The sequence below is a fragment of the Plecotus auritus genome (assembly GCF_963455305.1).
Source record: "Plecotus auritus genome assembly, chromosome: 5".
NCBI lineage: Eukaryota > Metazoa > Chordata > Mammalia > Chiroptera > Vespertilionidae > Plecotus > Plecotus auritus.
In genome coordinates, this window is record NC_137776.1 from 154,964,217 (window position 1) to 154,982,521 (window position 18,305).

The 18,305-nt window shown below is 37.8% G+C and overlaps 1 protein-coding gene and 1 pseudogene across 10 annotated transcripts in view; one reads left to right on the forward strand and one right to left on the reverse strand.

Moving 5' to 3' along the window:
- The window catches only part of UBAP2 (ubiquitin associated protein 2), a 120,999-nt gene that overhangs the window by 76,604 nt on the left and 26,090 nt on the right, over nucleotides 1-18,305 (reverse strand). For 8 of the 9 annotated variants that reach the window (XM_080671232.1, XM_080671231.1, XM_080671227.1 and 5 more), the window contains exons 2-3: nucleotides 7,795-7,934; nucleotides 792-869 (exon numbers count right to left, since the gene is read on the reverse strand). In XM_080671232.1, the coding sequence (XP_080527358.1) occupies nucleotides 792-869; nucleotides 7,795-7,893 (177 nt within the window). In that variant the 5' untranslated portion in view covers nucleotides 7,894-7,934. Of the gene's footprint in view, nucleotides 1-791; nucleotides 870-2,229; nucleotides 2,393-7,794; nucleotides 7,935-18,305 lie in introns of those variants that run through there. The other variant, XM_080671230.1, reaches the window with a different exon arrangement.
- Nucleotides 1,118-4,280, forward strand: LOC308249553 (large ribosomal subunit protein eL8-like; annotated as a pseudogene). Its single transcript has 2 exons — nucleotides 1,118-1,217; nucleotides 3,469-4,280. The product of its transcript is annotated as a large ribosomal subunit protein eL8-like (transcript).

Here is an 18,305-nt window from a genome sequence, read left to right on the forward strand (position 1 = left end):
CCACCTGGTGAAAGAAATAGACTTACAACTCCAGGAAGTGCACAGAACCCCAAACAAGAGGAATCCAAAGAGGACCACACCAAGACACATCATAATTAAAATGCCAAGAGCAAAAGACAAAGAGAGAATATTAAAAGCAGCAAGAGAAAAACAGTTGATTACCTACAAGGGAGCACCCATACGACTGTCAGCTGATTTCTCAACAGAAACTATGCAGGCCAGACGGGAGTGGCAAGAAATATTCAAAGTGATGAATAGCAAGAACCTACACCCAAGATTACTCTACCCAGCAAAGCTATCGTTCAGAATTGAAGGTCAGATAAAGAGCTTCACAGATAAGAAAAAGCTAAAGGAGTTCATCACCACCAAACCGGTATTATATGAAATGCTGAAAGGTATTCTTAAAGAAGAGGAAGAAGAAAAAAGTAAAGAGAAAAATTATGAACAGCAAATGCATATCTATCAACAAGTGAACCTAAAAATCAAGTGAATTAAAAACCTGAGGAACAGAATAATCTGGTGAATATAATAGAATCAGGGGCATAGAAAGGGAGTGGACTGATAATTTGCAGGGGAAAAGGGGTATGGGGGGGTTCAGAAAGAGACTGGACAGAAATCATACACCCATGGATGAGGACAGTGTGGGGGAGGTAAGGGCAGAAAGTGGGGTGGGAACCGGGTGGAGGGGAGCTATAGGGGGAAAAAGGAGAAACAATTGTAATAATCTGAATAAAGATTTATTAAAAAAAAAAATTAACAAAAATACGTAACATCCTTTGCCAAAAACATACCTGTTTAACTTTAGCTTCAAATTCTGAATCATTTTTATCAAAGATCACCTGAGCGAGACGCATCTGTTCAGCTGTTGCCTGGAAAGTACAAAAAATTTTTAAGATTTGAGTACAAAAATATGTTAGATGCCAAACTCTGATGCAAAACAGATAAAATCTCTCTAGCACTCCAGCAATTACAGTAATAGAAAACATACACAACCTGTACCCATAAGGTAAATTAAGTATCAAATTAAATAATATAAAGGTCCTATTTACTTGGCCAAATGACCTAAAGTTCTTATTCATCTTCATTGACTCATTTGAATTTTCTTTCCCCTGGAAAGATGGGAGTAGCCAGCATAAGAAAAAGTGGAAGAACAAGAAACAGTGAAAACAACCGCCAGGACTCAGTCTTAGAACCAGGCTTGCTATCAGAACAAAAAGGTATCATGGTCAGTTTTTAAAAGGCTAAATTTATCTAAATAAAAGTTACTATTTTTTAATTGCAATAAAAAATGGTTTTAACAAAAAAATTTAAAAATAAACTTTCAAACATAAAATTAGTCACCTCTGCAGAAAACTCTTTTTCAGCTGCTTTTTAAACTCAAAATCCTTTTTAAAAAGTCAAGTTACTTAATTATTGTGGTTTCATTTTATGGTGTTTTGATAGTAATAAATTAAAAGGTATGGAAAAAGTTACTCTTTTGTCCAGCGAGTTAATAATAATATACCAATTTGGTTTATTAGCTTTGACAAAAGTACTGTGGTTATGACAACAGGGAAACTAGGTGAGGGCTGTATAGGAACTCTCTATTTCTGTAACTTTCTGATAAATCTAAAATGACTCCAAAACGGGTTTTTCCCCAAAAAAGTTACCCTTGTTAGCTAAAATTTATACTAACTCCCAAAATAAATGTTTAAAAAGTTAAACAGTTCAAATTACTGAATAATCCTCACAAGAACTAAAAATGAACAACTTTTCTTCTCTACTTTAAGTACATATATATTTCAAATAATCCCTAGTCCTTATACAAGATCCAGCTAGCTTTGGCCTGTTCCCTCCAATCTAATGGCCAATCCTTTCATTCCAACATACGCCTGCCTGTTGTGACCTCAGTTGAACCACTACAATCTACACCAGCCGTGGGCAAACTACGGCCCGCGGGCCGGATCCAGCTGTTCTATCCGGTTCTCTTGCTCTCCCCTCCGCTCCTTTACTTTGAATTTATATTAGTTCACACAAACACTCCATCCATGCTTTTGTTCCGGCCCTCCGGTCCAGTTTAAGAACCCATTGTGGCCCTCGAGTCAAAAAGTTTGCCCACCCCTGGTCTACACCATTCCAACCAGAAAAATGTTTGTACAGAAACTCTGTGTCTTCTCACATAGCCAATTTAACCTCAGTACTACCCAGTGTATGTTTATAGGGCCTTACATATACTCTCACTATACCTACCTGCACATTAGACCAGTGGTCGCCAGCCTTTTGGACCTCCCGGACCACCAGTGGTCCGTGGACCACCTGTTGGCGATCACTGCATTAGACAATCATTTCCCTGACCCATAACCAACTGAGAAGTCCCAGTGCTTCAGGCAAAAGGACCAACGGCATGAAATAACTGAAAAGGGAAAAAATCAAAGGGGAAGATGAGCTCCGGAAAGATGGCACTTTCTCATGATACATTTGGGTTGTAGGTGATTGGCAACCTTTTACGAATGAAAGTAAACCATTGGTGACCCTAAAGCTGAAAGCCTACATGATTAATTTGTATCCATTTTCCCTATTAACAATATCTTCCACTCTGAGTCTCAAGTCTAAATACTGTCTCTAACTCATATTCATTCAGCCCTGCTCCATTCCAAGCACACTAATACTCATTGCTTCAAACAATTAAATTTCCTTAAATTAAAAAATTTTCACATACCCCACAAGAAAATTACTGTGATCCATAATGTAACCATCTAGTATCAAAAATATTTATTTGGCATATACATGTTTTTCTGATAAAAACAAAAACAAAGTATAAGCACATTACTTTGTAGGAAAACACACACACAATTTATTGTGAATATCTATTAGCATAATTTTTATTGGCTACCTGGATAGGTCCTGCATTTTACTAATTTTTCATTACTACCTAAACAGTACAGAGATCAAATTTATACCTAATTTGTATATATAGCCACAATATATGAATGTATATGTCCAAAGGGAGATATGCTATATACTATAAACACTATAAAGATCCAATTTATACCTAATTTGTATATACATCCATAATATATGGATATATAGGGTGTCCCCCCAAAATGTATACACACACTTTGAATAATTATAAAGGCAGTGTTTATTAAAATATATTTCATTTCAAAGTTGACACTATTTCACCCACACAAGTCATTCACTATTCATTACCATATGTAAGGTAAATACCAATTACTAATTTATTCAGACTTAGTTTTTTAAGCTTAAGTACTATGACTCAAATATGCTTTGTATTTCAATTCAATGATATCATCCGTTTTATTCTTGAAAGGGTACAGACCATCTAGAAATAACTTCTGAAAACACAGCTGATGCACTTAATAGCTGTTTAACAAGTACAGTTTTGTAATACTAGCATAGAATATTAATGAAATATAAAGTATTTTCAATTAGGCCTTTAAATATTTTTACCTTTGCCAATTACCCTAGTCAATAAGAAAATTAGCTCTTTCCTCCCGCCCCCCAAGATACCAAAAGGAAAGAAGGCTAAGGAGAAGGTTTTTGCAGGTCTCTGCTGTCGTGGAGAAGCAGGCCAAGAAAGTGGTATATCCGTTTGAGAAAAGGCCCAAGAATTTTGGCATTGAAGAAGACATACAACCCAAAAGGGACCTCACCCATTTTGTCAAATGCCACCCCTACATTCAGTTGTAGCAGCAAAGGGCCATTTTTTATAAGTGTCTGAAAGTGCCTCCTGCCATTAACCAGCTCACCTGGGCCTTGGGAGGGCCAAACAGCAACTCAAGTGCTAAAGGTGACCCATAAGTACAGACCAGAGACATTGCAAGAAAAGAGATTGTTGGCCCAGGCTGAGAAAAAGCTGTCAGGGAAAGGAGATTTCCTCACCAAGCAGCCAACTGTCCTTTGGGCAGGGGTAACACTGTCACTACCCTGGTGAGAACAAGAAGGCACAGCTGGTCAACGACTGCACACGATGTGTAGCCCATTGAGCTGATTGTCTTCCTGCCTGCCCTGTGCCGTAAGATGTGGGTTCCCTACTGCATTATCAAGGGGAAGGCCAAGCTAGGACGTCTAGTCCACAGGAAGACCTGCACCACCGTCACCTTCACACAGAAGACAAAGGTGCTCTGGCTAAGCTGGTGGAGGCTATCCAGACCAATTACAACAGATATGATGAGATCCGCTGCCATTGGGGATGCAACATCCTGGGTCCAAAGTCAGCGGCTTGCATTGCTAAGCAGGAAAAGGCCAAGGCTAAAAAGCTGACCACCAAGCTGGGCTAAGTGCACATTGTTGAGTTTTCTGTACATAAAAGTAATAAAAATTATCCTTCAGCCAGGAAAACAAAAAATTAAGCATCAGATAAACAACAAACATAAATTAGAGTATGATAAAAAAAATTTGCCAGGCTGGGCTCAAACAACTGAGAAGAGGTCTGTATAGCTTGTGAAATCAGAGGAATGAGCAGAATCAACTGGTAATTCGAAGTTAAACATTAGTACACCCTCTCCTACAACAAACATCACTGACATCAACACAACTGTCAAGTTGAAAAATTCTTGCCAAGAAAAGCAGCATTACTAATATCTTCCTGTAGATCTCTCTTCCATTCACTTGGCTTATACTGAGCTAACCTACTTTCATAATAAAGTGTTGATAGCTTTTATAGTATGTTAGGACTTACAAGGCAATATAATTCCTAACAGCCATTTTGTAAGCTTCCCCGCCACAGGAGAACAAAGACCAAGAAGACTTGTTGGGCAAGAAATGCCGGACACTAGGAATCAACCATATAAGGAACTAAAACTGCCAAGAAGCGCCCAATCGCACATCTACAGTCCTGTTGACCCAACCCCACTGCTTAAACCCATCAACAAAGACCCCAAAACTCACCGACTACAAATGCATCCCACCAGTGGCTACATATAAGGAAGAGTCTCCATCTCCTAGGAGGGGCTGCTATAATTGACCCAATACGCCTTAGCTGGGTGCTGTATAGCCCTTCCCTTTGGATACCCCTCTCCCCTTTTCTTTAAATAAATTCATTTTTTCTTTATTCACCATCTGAGATTCCTATTTAGCCTGCCCACACACCATCAACTTTAACCTTTCATAGTACACTCAAATGTTTTTTGTTGGACGTCACCCAGAAAATTTGGAAAATATAATAAAGCTGGATTATATTTTTAAGTCATCCCTATGCCCATCACCCAAAGATAAATATCATTAACATAGTCTACTAGTCTTTTTCTTTTTCTTTTTTTTCATTGTCACCTGAGGTTATGTTTTACCAATTTGAGAGAGAGGGGGTGGGAGAGAGGGAGAAAAAGAGAGAAACATCAACATATGAAAGAAACATTGATCAGTTGCCTCCACTGGAAATTGAACCAGAAACTTAAGTATGTGCCCTGACCAGGAATCAAACTGGCAACCTTTTGGTGCATAGATGAGGCTCCAACCAACTGAGCCACACCAGCTAGGGCTACTAGTCTTTTTTTCTTAAATGTCTAAACAGTTGTGCTACATTGTAAGTATAATTTTGCATCCTTTCTCAATTGATCAGAAACCTGGCATTTCCCAGCATAATTTCATAACCTATATGAAATATACATTAAGAGTAAAGGTTACCACTTCCTGATCATATCTTATGCAATTTCTAATTCCTTACAACCATTCTCTGCAAAGAATATGACACCATTTTAAATTTTTAACAACTAGTTTTTCTTTCCCGACATGATACTAGAGAAACACCACTTTAACTAAATAATAAAATTGATCACCAGTAAGTATATAGGACAAACCTATGTTCTGTTCATCATGATATGATGCACTAAGAACAGTACTATCTCTACCAAAAATGTGTAACCCCTTTCTAGTCATGAGGAAATTTCTCAAACAAACCGAACTTAGGAAACATTCTACAAAATAATTGGCCTATATTTTTCAAATATGCCAATGTCATGAAACAGAAAGTTTCACATTAAAGGAGACAAAGAGAATTAATTCCTAAAAACAATGTAAGGACTTAATTAACTTAAGAGGACATTATTGGGACAACCAGGAAAATATAAATATGATCTGTAGATTAGATTGGCTAATGAAGTGATTTCCAGATTTTTTTAAATTGTGCTGTTATTATGTAAAAGATGGTTCTTATATGTTTGTTTTTAAATACTGTACATACTCAAGTATTTACAGGTAAAGAAGCACCACAGCTGCAACTTATTCTCAAGAGGTTTAGAGGAAAAGGAGCTTGTAGTTCCTCCTTTGTACGAGGGAGAAAAAGATAAATGTTAACATCTGGAGATCTAAAAAGATATTCAGGAATAATGTGTACAACTCAAAATTTTTTTCTAACTCTCAAAGCATGATTTTACTAGTAAAAATCTGAGGTTCATCTCTTACCTTTTGCAACAGCATGGATGGACCTGGAGATTATCATGCCAAGTGAAATAAGCCAGTCAAAGAAAGACAAATATCACATGATCTCATTATAGGTGGAATGTAATAAACAAAATAAACTAATGAAAAAAATAGGTCCAGAGGCATGGATGCATGAAACAGACTGACAGATCTCAGAAGGAAGAGGTATGTGGGAGGGTAAGGAAGGTAATCGGAAAAAATCAACCAAAGAACTTATATGAATATATGCACAGCCCATGGTCAGAGACAATAGTGTGGTGAAGGCCTGCGGTGGGTTGAGGCCTGGGTGGAGGGGGACAAAAGGAGGGAAATGAGGGACATCTGTAATACTGTCAACAATAAAAAGTAAATTAAAAAACAAAAAACAAAACTGAGGTTCAAAGAGACTAAAGTATCAACCAACTAGTAAAGTGGCAGACCCAGGGCCCAAACTCGGGTTTATTCAGATTCATGAGAGCTCATGGATTTCTCTCTTAGAACCTGCTACCTAGATAGGTTCTCAGAATTCCTCTATGGACATTTAGAACTGGGCAATAAACATCTTACAAAAAAAGCCTCCCCATTAAGGTCTTTCCTTAGGATATATTTCCCAGCATGGGATTAATGGATAAATGAACATGCACAAATTTATTACTATATAATACTATTTTGAGAAATTCTTACAATAGTTTTATAAAAAGAAAAATTAGTAACCTAAGGGCCTAGAAATCCTTCCCAAAACTCAGTTGGCAGTTTTTCTTCTCATCAGAGAAAATGAGCCATCCCCAAAGAGCCCATGGAAAAACTTTTAGTGACAATCATTGGGAAGAAGGGAGTCCTCCCTCCTCCAGTCTGGAGAATCTGATTCTCTGGAAATCAACCCAAGGACTTTACTTGAGTGGGAAACAGAGACAGTTTACATTCCCAACACATTTCATTTGACCCTCCTTGAAAAGACAAGCATTTAATCCTTACTGAATTTGTTTTAATTTATTATTTCTTTCATTATTAGCAGGGCTGCACCTACGATTGTTCATAACTTGTATTTCATCTTTGATAAGAGGCTATTCATGCTCTGGCTGCTGTGGTTCAGCTGGTTGGAGTGTTGTCCCATGCACTAAAGGGGCACAGGTTCGATTCCCAGTTAAGGGCACTACCCAGGTTGTGGATTTGATTCCTGGTCAGGATGCATATGAGACAACCAATCAATGTTTCTGTCTCTCTTACTTCTTCTCTTTCTCCCTCCCTCCCTCTCTAAAATCAACCGAGTCACCCAGCTAGGGCATACTATCTACTTTTTAAAAATGAGATTTCAAATCCTGAGGTCTCCTACAAAGAAGAACATTAAAGCACATGTGCTCCCTTAATTTCCACAAAATTTCCACAAAAACTTACCTGTACTACTTGTTTCTGAAGTTGTGTTGCCTGTGTCACTGAAATCTGTGTTTTTTCCCGAGCACCTCGGGAACGGTCACTGCTCACCGAAGTCATCATATACAGTATATACAAAGTAACGTGTGTACAAAATAGAAAATCTGCAAGAAAGCAGGCATGGTGAGCAAAACTTGCAAATCATAGTAAACGGCAAGGGTAAAATACAAGGCAAGGAGTAAACATGAGATAAGTCGAAGGTGCTCTAGAATACAAATTCTCACGAAAACAACCATTTAGGATTTTAGATTCTCCTGGCAGCTCTTAAGCCAATTTACGAATGCAATCTAAAGGCTAAGGTTTACAAGTAGAGCAATTCTAAACAAAAATCTCAAATACCATGAATTTTATTCAGCAATTATTTTACCACTATACTGTATGTAGTTTCTACTACATGTAGTTTTATATGCTCTTCCCATTTGCAGTTGGTATTTGAACACAAAAAACTGCATCCAGCCAAAATTTTACTTGGCAATAATCCAATTCAAAATGTGATATCCAGGAGCAAGACATACCTAATGGCAAAAGCCTTTTATAAACAACAAATCTTGTATAAAACTAAGTGAAAAACTGCCATTCTCGGAAGCATTATCCCAATACACTGAGATTCTGTTTCCCAGCAACTATCGACAGTTTGGCTCAAATAAACTCACAAAAATTCTTAAAAATAACAACAACAAATCTTCACAGGAGACAAAACAATTGTGCATCTATTTTTACTTTATTTATTCAACAAATATTTACTGAATACCTACTTAAGTATCAAGCATGTAACTAAATATAACATGCCACCAAAACATGATTATAATAATGAAATACCACTTCACACCCATTAGAATGGCGAATAAAAAATCGTTTTGGCAAGGATGCAGAGAAATTAGAACTCTTAAATACTGCTGTTAAGAAGAATGTACAACAGTATAGTAACTACAGAAAACAACAGGGCAGTTACTCAAAAAATTAAAAATAGAATTACCATATGGTCCAGTAATTCCACTTCCAGTAATACAAATGAGACAAATTGAAAGCAGTCTTTTTTTATTATTATTATTGACAGTACTATAGATATCCCACATTTCCCCATCCTTTTCCCCCCTCCAACCAGCTGCTGCCCCACCCCAGGCCTTCACCACACTACTGTGTCCATGAGTTATGCATATACAGACAGTCCTCAGGTTAGTACGTCGTTTTGTGGTTACATCGCCATCTCCCATCCTAATAAAGAGGGACTATCCAAATTGACCATCATGCCCTAACAAGATGGCTACGTAACAAGATGGATGCACCCACAGTAGAGGCGGGGATCCCATAACACAAGATGGCTGCGCCCACAGCGGAGGCTGAGTTCCCATAACGAGCCTTAATGAGCAATCAGCAGGGACCTGAGGCTGCATGGTGCTGGGCCAGGGCAGGGGACCTGAGGCTGCGCCCCCTGCCTGGTGGAGCTTGACAGGGGTCCTCAGGCCACACCCCACGCCCGTGGAGATTGACGGGGGGGGGGGGGGGGGACCTCAAGGCGCACCCCTGCCCCAGTGCTGGGCAACCTGAGGCTGAGCCCCCCACCTGGTGGGGCTTGACGGGGGTGGGGCTGGCCGGGTCTGGATCTAGCCCAATGTGGGTGGGCCAGGACTTGACTCTGGTGCCTGTGGCGCACCCCAGACTCTGACAGGAGGAAGATTATCATATACATTTTTCTAATTTTCTTTCATCTCTGACACTTCTGTTATAGAGAAAGGGCAAATAGCAATATTAAAATATTTCCTCTAATTCCCTTTTAATGTGCAAGAATTTCGTACACCAGGTCACTAGTTTATTTATTAAAAAAAAAAAAAAAAGTTCCGTCATTTCGATGTATGTACATATGTGCTTTATGTTTTTTATTATTTATTTACCACAAGTAAAGGTCAGGAAATATTATCTTTCTTTTAAATTTTTTTTTACTGTTTCACTTCGTTACTGCTGTGTACATGCTCCATGTGAGTGATGTAGGTGCGTATGTAGGTGGTTTCCAACCTATGGTGAAAATCATGTTACGTCGCACTGTAGGAACGGATCTCCGACGTAACCCGAGGACCTACTGTATATATTTTAAAAAATAATGTATAAAGGCATCCAAATTGGAAAAGAAGAAGTAAAGCTGTCCTTATTTGCAGATGACATGATATTGTACATAAAAAACCCGAAAGACTCCATCAAAAAACTAACAGACTTAATAAATGAATTCGGCAATGTAGCAGGATACAAAATTAATGCCAAGAAATCTATGGCATTTCTATACACCAACAGTGAACTTACAGAAAGAGAGACTAAAAAAGCAATCCCATTTACCATCGCACCAAAAAAATTAAGATACTTAGGAATAAACCTAACCAAGGAGGTAAAAGACCTATATGCGGAAAACTACAGGACACTGAAAAAAGAGATAGAGGAAGATGTAAACAGATGGAAGAACATACCATGTTCATGGATTGGTAGAATCAACATCATCAAAATGTCCATACTACCCAAAGCAATCTATAGATTCAATGCACTCCCCATTAAAATACCAACAGCATATTTCACAGACCTAGAAAGAACTCTCCAAAAATTCATCTGGAATAAAAAAAAAGACCCCGAATAGCCACAGCAATCCTGAGAAAGAAGAATAAAGTAGGAGGGATCTCAATACCAGATTTCAAGCTGTATTACAAAGCCTCTGTCCTCAAAACAGCCTGGTACTGGCACAAGAACAGACATATAGATCAATGGAATAGAATAGAGAATCCAGATATCGACCCAAACCACTATGCGCAATTAATATTTGACAAAGGAGGCAGGAGCATACAATGGAGTCAAGAAAGTCTCTTCAATAAATGGTGTTGGGAAAATTGGACAGATACATGCAAAACAATGAAACTAGATCACCAACTTACACCATACACAAAAATAAACTCAAAATGGATACAGGACTTAAATATAAGATGGGAAACCATAAAAATACTAGAGGAATCCACAGGCAGCAAAATCTCAGACATATGCCAAAAGAACTTTTTCAGCGATACTGCCCCTAGGGCAATGGAAGCCAAAGAGAAAATAAACAAATGGGACTACATCAAAATAAAAAGCTTTTGCACAGCAAAAGAAACCATCAACAAAACAACAAGAAACCCCACTGTATGGAGAACATATTTGCAAATGGTATCACTGATAAAGGTTTAATTTCCAACATCTACAGGCAGCTTATACAACTTAATAAAAGGAAGATAAATGATCCAATAAAAAAATGGGCAAAGAACCTAAATAGAATATTTTCGAAAGAAGACAGAAGGCCAAGAGACACATGAAAACATGCTCAAAGTCACTAATTATCCGAGAGATGCAAATCAAAACGACAATGCGATACCATCTCACACCTATCAGAATGGCTATCATCAACAAATCAACGAACGACAAGTGTTGGCGAGGATGCGGAGAAAAAGGAACCCTCGTGCACTGCTGGTGGGAATGCAGACTGGTGCAGCCACTGTGGAGGACAGTATGGAGTTTCCTCAAAAAACTGAAAATGGAACTCCCATTTGACCCAGTAATCCCACTCCTAGGAATATATCCTAAGAAACCAGAAACACCAATCAGAAAGGATATATGCACCCCTATGTTCATAGCAGCACAATTTACAATAGCTAAGATTTGGAAACAGCCTAGGTGCCCGTCAGCAGATGACTGGATCAGAAAACTATGGTACATCTACACAATGGAATACTATGCTGCCATAAAAAAGAAGGAATTACTACCATTTGTAGGCACCTGGATGGAATTAGAGAACATTATGCTAAGTGAAATAAGCCAGTCAATGAAAGAAAAATACCACATGATCCCACTCATTTGGGGATAATGAAAAACATTATAAACTGATGAACCAAAAGATAGTTACAGAGGCAGTAAAGCATCAAACAGACTGTCTAATTACAGCGGTAAGGTTAGGGAGAGGTGGGGAAATAAGAGATCAACTGAAGGACTTGTATGCATGCATATAAGAGTAACCAACGGATGCAAAACATTGGGGGGTGAGGGCATGTATGGGAGGGGGGGGGGCAATGGTAAGATATGTACACATATACCTTAATAAAAATTTGAAGAAAAAAAAAAAAAAAAAAAATGTGCATCTTATGATAGTTGGGAATCTGTGTAAAATATGCCCCAATTTTATAAAACTAAGTGGGAAATACATATTTGTATTTGGTTTGGGCTAGATTTTAGTAAGATTTGTATGACTTCAATAACGTATTAAAGAGTCTCGTTTGTAAAAACAAAAAAAATAATAATAATAATAATAATAATAATAATGTATACTTGAAAAACATTACCTTAAAAAAGAACAATATAACCCGATAAAATACTCAAACATGCAAAATTAAAATGGCAAGTTCAGGACCATTTTGTCTTTTGGCATTGTAATACAGAAGTATAAAGGCAAATAATTCAGGCCAGCCAGTATTGCTCAGTGCTGGAGTGTCAACCTATGAACCAGAAGGTCACAGTTCAATTCCAGTCAGGGTACATGCCCAGGTTGCGGGCTCGGTCCCCACATTAGCGGGCGTGCAGGAGGCAGCCGATCAATGATTCTCTCTCATCATTGATGTTTCTATCTCTCTCCCTCACCCTTCCTCTCTGAAGTCAATAAAAACATATTTAAAAAAAAAAAAACTGGCTAAATTTGCCTTAGAGCCCCAAATTTTTAAAAATAAAAATAAAATAAAACCAAATAATTCAAATAGGAAATCACCCAACAAGCCCTTAGGTTTCTATTAAAGTCCATTTAAAATATTCCAAAATAGGTCAGAGATTTCTAGGATTATATGTGTTTCCAAATACTTTTTATATATTAACTTTCCTTTAAATCCTATAGCACTTACATGCAATTCATAGTTTAGTTGATTTACTCTCTACTTTTCCTATATTTAACTTGTGTTCCTAACCTTTATATAATAACAAGTTAAGACCCGAACTCATTTTATTTTTTGTTCTCTTCACTACTCAGTAGCTGCCAATGTAAGAGATGTTTGGTAAGTGTGTTTAAATGACATGCTCTGGAAGCTGGTAACTTTTAGAAATTAAGAATGACACCCCCCTTCAAAAAAAGAAAAGCAACTAGGGGGTAAAATATAAAGAAAAAAGCAAGAGGGGAAAAAAAGGAAGAAACATAAGGGGGAAAAAGCACAAAACAAAAAGAATGATCTAAGAAAGACCAAATCATAGCAGAGCCAATAATTTCAAAGATCAATAAATGGAATTCTGTTTTCCAGAACAATCAGTTATGGAGAACTCAAAGCTAGAATTCACATGTGAAACAATATTTCCCTATTTACAAATCATAATACATTCCAGGTTAATAAAATGACATTCTACTAGCATTTTTAGATAAGCTTTTTGACCTGAGGATCTTAAATTAAAGGAGCCTAACCATAATTCAGCATTTCAATTTCAACATCACAAGAAAAACTATGTCCCTGAAATTTATTTTAGCTAGAAAAGGTTTGACAAGTGTTTTTCTGCATTAGTCGTCTTAATATTATTTACTTATCTTTCAATAGGTCCTCTATTGAATGCTAGATAAAGGCAACAGGTATATTATTGCACTGCCTTTTACATATACAATAATAGCAAATAACCAATTAAGCAGAATTCTCTCACATGCCCAACATGGTTTAAAATTTTTTACTATTATTTGAATCTGTTTTGGGTTTAACAATTTTGAGATTTTGTTGTTTTGAGTTCTTTGTTTTGGTTGTAGTAAATGGAAGAAAGTTCATTGTTTTGCCATTATTTTTAGAACTTTCTCCGAGTTTAGTGTTCTCAATTATGAATAAATATACATGAATGAATACATTTTTTAAACTGTGAAGCATCATACAAAGGTAAAAACACAGTATTTCTGAAGTAAAGAAATTACTTGATTATTTCTAAACTCACCTTGAGCATTAATGCTCTATAATTCTATCCTGTGTCTAAAGTTAAACATCCAATAAAAATCTGCCTGGCTAAGTGGTGTTCCTAGGATAAAACCTTTTAAAAAATCATTTTTAGCCACCCAGTCTGGCTCAGTGGTTGAGCATGGACTTATGAACCAGGAGGTCACGGTTCAATTCCCAGTCAGAGCACATGTCCGGGTTGTGGGCTCAATCCCCAGTAGGGGGCGTGCAGGGGGCATGCAGGAGGCAGCTGATCAATGATTCTCTCTCATCACTTAGGTTTCTATCTCTCTCCATTTCCCTTCCTCTCTGAAATCAATAAAAACATATATATAAAGAATTTTTTAAAATCATTTTTATAGTCATGTACCCCATAACAATGTTTTGGTCAACAATGGACTACATATACAACCATGGTCCCATAAGATTATAATGGAACTGAAAAATTCCTATCACCTAGTGACATCAAAGCTGTCGTGACATCACAGTGCAACGTTTATGGTGGTGCACTCTTTCTACTTTTTTTTTTTTAATATATTTTATTGATATTCTACAGAGAGGAAGGAGAGGGATAGAGAGTTAGAAACATCAATGAGAGAGAAACATCGATCAGCTGCCTCCTGCACACCTCCCACTGGGGATGTGCCTGCAACCAAGGTACATGCCCTTGACTGGAATCAAACCCGGGACCTTTCAGTCCGCAGGCCGACGCTCTATCCACTGAGCCAAACCGGTTTCGGCACTCTTTCTACTTACTAAAGTTTGCTAAGTAAAATAAAGTCAGACAGAGAAAGACAAGTACTATATGATTTCATTTATATGTGGATTCTTAAAATAGAAAATAAACAAACAAAACAGAAGCACACTTATAGATACAGAGAAAAAATGATGGTTGCCAGAGGAAAGAGAGACTAGAAGGTTGGGTGAAAAGGGGGGAAGAATTAAAAAAATACAAATTGGTAGTTACAAAAGAGACACAGGAATATAAAGTACAGCACAGGGAATATAGTCAATAATATTGTAATAATTATGTATGGTGCCAGGTGGGGGAATCACATCATAAATTATATCAATGTACCATTATGCTGTACACCTGAAATTATACAAAATAACATTGAATTATATTAGTCAATTAATTATTCAATTCAATATAAGTCAACTATAATTGAAAGGGGTTTTTTTTGCTTTTTTTGTTATTTTAAAAATATATTTTATTGATTTTTTTACAGAAAGGAAGGGAGAGGGATAGAGAGTTAGAAACATCGATGAGAGAGAGACATCAATCAGCTGCCTCCTGCACACTCCCCACTGGCGATGTGCCCGCAACCAAGGTACATGCCCTTGACCGGAATCGAAACTGGGACCCTTCAGTCCGCAGGCCGACGCTCTATCCACTGAGCCAAACCGGTGAGGGCTATAATTAAAAGTTTTTTAAGTTTGCTATCAAACACTAGCAGCAGCATCATTCTCTCTTGTGCTTGGTTTAATCTCATGTTGCTTTATAAATTTAGTGTAGCCTAAATGTACAGTATTTATAAAGTCTACAGTAGTGCACAGTAATGTCCTACCTTCACATTCACTCACAACTTATTCACTGGCTCACCAAGAGCAACTTCCAGTCCTGAAGGTTTCATGAATGGAAGTGCTCTATACAGGTGTAACATTTTTTAAATCTTTTATTCAATATTTTTACTGTACCTCTGATGTTTTTAGATACACAAATACTAAACATTGTGTTACAACTGCCTATAGTAGTCAGTACAATAACATGTTGTACAGGCTTGCAGCCTAGGTAGGCCAGTGGTCGGCAAACTCATTAGTCAACAGAGCCAAGTATCAACAGTACAACAACTGAAATTTCTTTTGAGAGCCGAAAACCGACTTCTGCGCATGGGCCACGAAGTTTCAATCGCAAGGGGCCAAAGAGCCGCATGTGGCTCGCGAGCCGCAGTTTGCCGACCACTGGCCTAGGCTATACCATCTAGGTTTGTGTAAGGGCATTCTATGATGTTAGCTCAATGATGAAATTGCCTAACACATTTCTCAGAATGGCACATGACTGTACTTATAGATTTCCAAACAGTTCTTTCTTTTTAATTGAATTATATGACCCTTTTCTCATTAATCTTTTAAATTGTTTATTCCTTGGTGCCCATTTATGAAAATAAACTAAGCACATCTATTCTATACTAATAAAAGGGTAATATGCTAATTAGACCAGGAGACCTTCTGGACAAGCCATGGTGGCAGGGCCAAGGCAGAGGTGGTTAGGGGCAATCAGGCCAGGAGGGGAGGGCAGTTGGGGGCAAGCAGATCGACGGGGGGGGGGGGGGGGGGGGGGGCACGGGGGGGAGGGTCAGTTGGGGTCAAGCAGGCCGGCAGTGGGGGGCAGTTGGGGGCAAGCAGGCCGGTGGGGGGGGGGCAGTTGGGGGCAAGCAGACTGGCAGGCAGGTGAGCGATTAGGAGCCAGCGGTCCCGGATTGCGAGAGAGATGTCCGACTGCCAGTTTAGGCCTGATCCCTAGGGGACCGGCAGTCGGACATTCCCTAAGGAGTCCCAGATTGGAGCGGGTGCTGGCCGGGCTGAGGGACACCCCCCGCCCCCCTGCACGAATTTCATGCACTGGGCCAATAGTTAAATAAAACAAAATGAGAATTTCTTCTTGCAGGAGTGCCATCTGGTGATGAAAATCTGCATGTACAGAAATAAACTTAAGCTAAGTTGAATGGATGCCAAGATTTCGGGGTTTTTTAAATTTAATTTACTGGGGTGACATTGGTTAATAAAATTATATAGACTTCAAGTATACAGTTCTATGATACGTCATCTGTATATTGCATTGTGTGCCCAAGCCCAAAGTAAAATAAGAGTGAGTTTTCTGATTTACAAAAAACTTTTAGTCTGAGTAGCCTTGCTATTCCAATCAAATATTTTTATGTAATGTGCCTGAATCCTCACTTGTCCATCAGAAAAACCGTAAGCTCTTTTTTGTTTCAAACTACTAAAATTTTGCTAATTCGCTGCCTCAATATAAATATTAACACTTTATATCTCCATTCTAATCATCAATCCACATTTGATAATGAATAGTTCATGGCTGTTCCATGGCTGAACCAGGACAATTGTCTTGTGAAACATGAAAAGTACATTGCATACTTTAAATGTAATTATTATTTTGGGGGAATAAACATGTTTCTCTTTTAATTAAGGTTCATTGCTCTGGGTTATATATTCATAAATTGTTACTACAAAAGGCCATTGGCATAAATATTGAGAATGCAATCCTAAAAAAAAAAAAAAAAACACCTTAAATAATGATGACCCCAGAATATGCTTCTAAAGGATGCTTGCTGAACAAATTCAGGCTAGCTTATTTTCTGTCAACATGGTTCTCCACACTAACACTGAAATGTCAGAATAGCTTAATTCCTATTCATAAAAAAAGTGTTAATGCTTAAGATATTTAGCAAAAAAAACTTGCGAGTTTACAATGCACGCAGGGGGAAGGGGGTGGCGGGGGGGCGCTTCAAATTTTCATATATTAATTCTGTTTTATTTTTTCAATATACTTTTATTGATTCTTCAGAGAGAAAGGGAAGAGTGAGAGAAATGCCAATGAGAGAGAATCATTGATTGGCTGCCTCCTGCACGCCCCCTACTGGGAATTGAGCCCACAACCTGGACATATGCCCTTGACTGGAATTAAACCTGGGACCCTTTAGTCCGCAGGTTGACGCTCTATCCACTGAGCCAAACAGGCTAGGGCCATATATTAATTTTACATAAAACTTCTAGAGACAGTGAATTCATAAATCAAGGTAAGAGCATAAGTTACCAAAATTATCAACACCCTTAAAAACTGTTGCCACCAATGAACTGTGAAAATGAATATGGCATGGAAACTAGACTATAAAAATCAGTACCTTTAACTAACATACTGTCACATGAGAAAACTCTATGACTTCTTTTCTGGAAACAGAATTATATATAGTAAAAAGTAAGGCTTCTACAATAAGCACCCAGTTGCCAAACCATAGGAATTCAGTTTCCACTTGTTTTCCATCACTCTCCATTCCCAAGAGTTCTACTACCCTGGAACAGGTTCCAGCAGAATTCTTAGAATAGAAACACGCAAGAGATTCTAAAAATAACTCAGTAGAATCTCAAACAGGTTCTTGAGCTAAAGAAAGTACCAGGTTATTTCAACCTACCCAACCAAATTTTAAAACCCGTATTCATCTCACCTCATTCAAAATAAATTAAAAAGATGTGACAGATTTTAATACAGGTAAGAACTGCTACTATACACATCTTTAACATCTTTTTTTAAATTTTCATAAGTTTATTTGAGCTAAACTGACAACATGCCAGGGGAGCAAGATTTCAAATGCTCTCATCTTTAACCTCTTTAAAAACAAAATCAGCAAAAAAACTGTATAAAGCTTCCTAGATTACTTAAAGTGCAATAATGGCCTAAATTAGTTGTAATAAAACAGCTGAGTTTTCTAGTGATTCCAGAGTTGAGAA